This window comes from Aptenodytes forsteri, unplaced genomic scaffold (assembly GCF_000699145.1).
Source record: "Aptenodytes forsteri isolate BGI_AS27 unplaced genomic scaffold, ASM69914v1 Scaffold192, whole genome shotgun sequence".
Lineage (NCBI taxonomy): Eukaryota > Metazoa > Chordata > Aves > Sphenisciformes > Spheniscidae > Aptenodytes > Aptenodytes forsteri.
In genome coordinates this window covers 60,288-62,750 of record NW_008794891.1, presented here as the reverse complement: position 1 = coordinate 62,750, position 2,463 = coordinate 60,288, and the positions used below count along the sequence as shown (strand labels likewise).

Here is a 2,463-nt window from a genome sequence, read left to right as displayed (position 1 = left end):
GCGGAGCCGGGAGCAGGCACAGAGCATCGCTGCATCCCGAGGGAAGCAGGAACCCACCGCGCAGCCCCGGGCCGCGGAGCCGGGAGCAGGCACAGAGCATCGCTGCATCCCGAGGGATGCAGGAACCCACCGCGCAGCCCCGGGCCGCGGAGCCGGGAGCAGGCACAGAGCATCGCTGCATCCCGAGGGATGCAGGAACCCACCACGCAGCCCTGGGCCGCGGAGCTGGGAGCAGGCACAGAGCATCGCTGCATCCCGAGGGATGCAGGAACCCACTGCGCAGCCCCGGGCTGCGGAGCCGGGAGCAGCCGGCCTGGCTGGCAGAAGGACGCCGCCGGCGAGGCACGGCCTCCTGCGCGCTCCCGGGGCGCTGTTATTTTAAGCCGCAAAGGTTTTTCACCCCGCAGCGGATGTTAACATTTGCAGGGGTTAAGGAAGCGAGCGGTACCGTCACCGCGAGGGCAGAGGGAGGGCAGGAGCCTCTGCCAGGCCGTGCCGAGACAGTCACCCCGCAAATCTCCTGTTCCCCAGGCGGGGCTGTCTCTCCCCGGGCAGCACAGCTTTCTGGAGGTCTTCTCAATCCCTACTCAGGGTCAGCTTTGAGTCCTAAAGAGGTGCGGGCCCTGTGCCGCTGCTCACAAGGATGCGTTCACTCTGGTCCCTACTGATGGCTGACTGCATGCATGCTTTACTGCAGACAGGCAGCAAAAGGACGGCAGACGCGGGGTGGGCTGTGCCTGAGGGTCACTGTGGGCCACTGTAAAGCCATCCCTGAAGCTTTTGGCTCCTGGCACGGGGGAGGTGGAAGGGGAGAGGGTGACACAGGCAGAGCCCCAACAAGGCTAACAGGGCTTGGAGAGGACATCAGGCTGGGCTGGCCACGGGCAGGCTGTGAAGCCCTCTGCTCCCACCTCAGGTCTACCCTCAGCCCCACACCTACCTCCCGGCGCGTGGAACGGATCAGGACCTTGAGGGTCCGGCCGATGTCCTTCTCGAGCTCCGCTTCTGCGACGCCCTGCACGGGGGGAGGAAGCACCGCGGGTGATGCCAACCCTCCCCAGGGACCCGACCCACCCTGGGGCCGGATCCTGCCACCCATCGGGGCTCGGGCGGAGGCTGGGGGTGGTTTTTTGCAGACTTCAGCACGGGAACAAGGTCTGGCAGGGGGACCACAAGCCATTTGCAGCTGGGGTGACAGCCAGAGCCCCACTGCGTGGCACCCCGGCTATGGGGCAGAGGATGCCCAGCCATGAGCTGGGGACCCCGACGTGGGCACGTCCCCATACTCGGCGGGGGTTTAAGCCCCAAAAGAGGGGTGGAGGATAAAAATTGTGGTCTCGGACTCACCGGCTCCTGGAAGTAGAATTGGTAATCAAAGGCGGGATAGGTTTTCATCTTCTCCACGATGTCCACAGCGGGGTCGGCGGGTCGGTACGGGGTGTTCAGCGAGGCCACGGCTCTGGGACGTCATGGGGAAGGCAGAGTCAGCATCGCACCCGGATTTGGGGTGCCCCGTGCGAGCTGGGGCTTTGCTGTAAGGACAGGAGAGGAGCCCGGGGTGCCCCATCCCCCTGGGAGGGACCCGGTGGGGGAGGTACGGCCAGTCCCCAAGGACCCACCTCACCCTCTCGGGGTAGAACAGAGCCATGTTCCAGACCACGGCACCGCCCCAGTCGTGGCCGACCAGCACGGCTTGCGGGATGCCCTGTGGGGAGGGGGGCCGTGAGCCCGTGCCCCCACAGCCGCACCCCAAAAGCAGCGCCTGAAAGGCAATTTGCCTCCCCCCGAAGCAGCGAAGAGATCAGAAAACAGCAATATTTTCCCTTTTTTTTCCCCTTTTTGTTTTTTTTCCTTTTTTTTTCCCCAAGGAACAAGCGTTACCTGATCGCCCGGAGCAATTTGCTCCAACTTAATTAAACATTCCAAGTGCCTGCGCCCTCCGGGGGGAAAAGGGGTTCGATATTATCCGCCGAAAACATGTCTGGAGGCTGCTCGTCCCCTGGGATCACCCGTACGGGTGTCCCCCCCCGCACCGCTGCCATCGCTGGAGTGACAGCACGGGGAACGTCTCGGTATTGGCGCGGCCGAATAAATCCCCAGCCCCTCTGGGAAGGGCTTTGCAGCCTCCCCCAGGGCCGGCCGGGTCCTGCCCGGAGCTGGGCATGCCAAGCTCACTGTCCCCCCCCCCTGCTCCATTCCTTTTTCCTGACCCCTCTGGGCACCTACAAATAAATCCAATTAAAACCCGCGCTCCTGACAATGTAGCAGCCGATTCATAATTAGCTGATATTTAGAAGCGTAATTAAAATTCCCCCACGGGGGATGCGGCTCGGGGCCGGCTGCATGCCGGCGAGTCCTGCTCGCTGCCATCCGACGGCGTGAAACCCAGCGTCTGAGAGCCCCCAAGGGGGGGCAGAGGGTTTGTGGAGGCTCCCGGCACCTCCCACCTCCAACGTGGTGCTG

General features: G+C 63.9%; 1 protein-coding gene across 1 annotated transcript in view; it reads right to left on the bottom strand.

Annotated features, from left to right (window-relative positions):
- EPHX2 (epoxide hydrolase 2) overlaps nucleotides 1-2,463 on the bottom strand; it is a 9,633-nt gene that overhangs the window by 1,565 nt on the left and 5,605 nt on the right. Inside the window, exons 10-12 of the mRNA XM_009275122.2 lie at nucleotides 1,620-1,705; nucleotides 1,348-1,459; nucleotides 941-1,015 (exon numbers count right to left, since the gene is read on the bottom strand). Of these exons, the coding sequence (XP_009273397.1) occupies nucleotides 941-1,015; nucleotides 1,348-1,459; nucleotides 1,620-1,705 (273 nt within the window). The remainder of the gene's footprint in view (nucleotides 1-940; nucleotides 1,016-1,347; nucleotides 1,460-1,619; nucleotides 1,706-2,463) is intronic.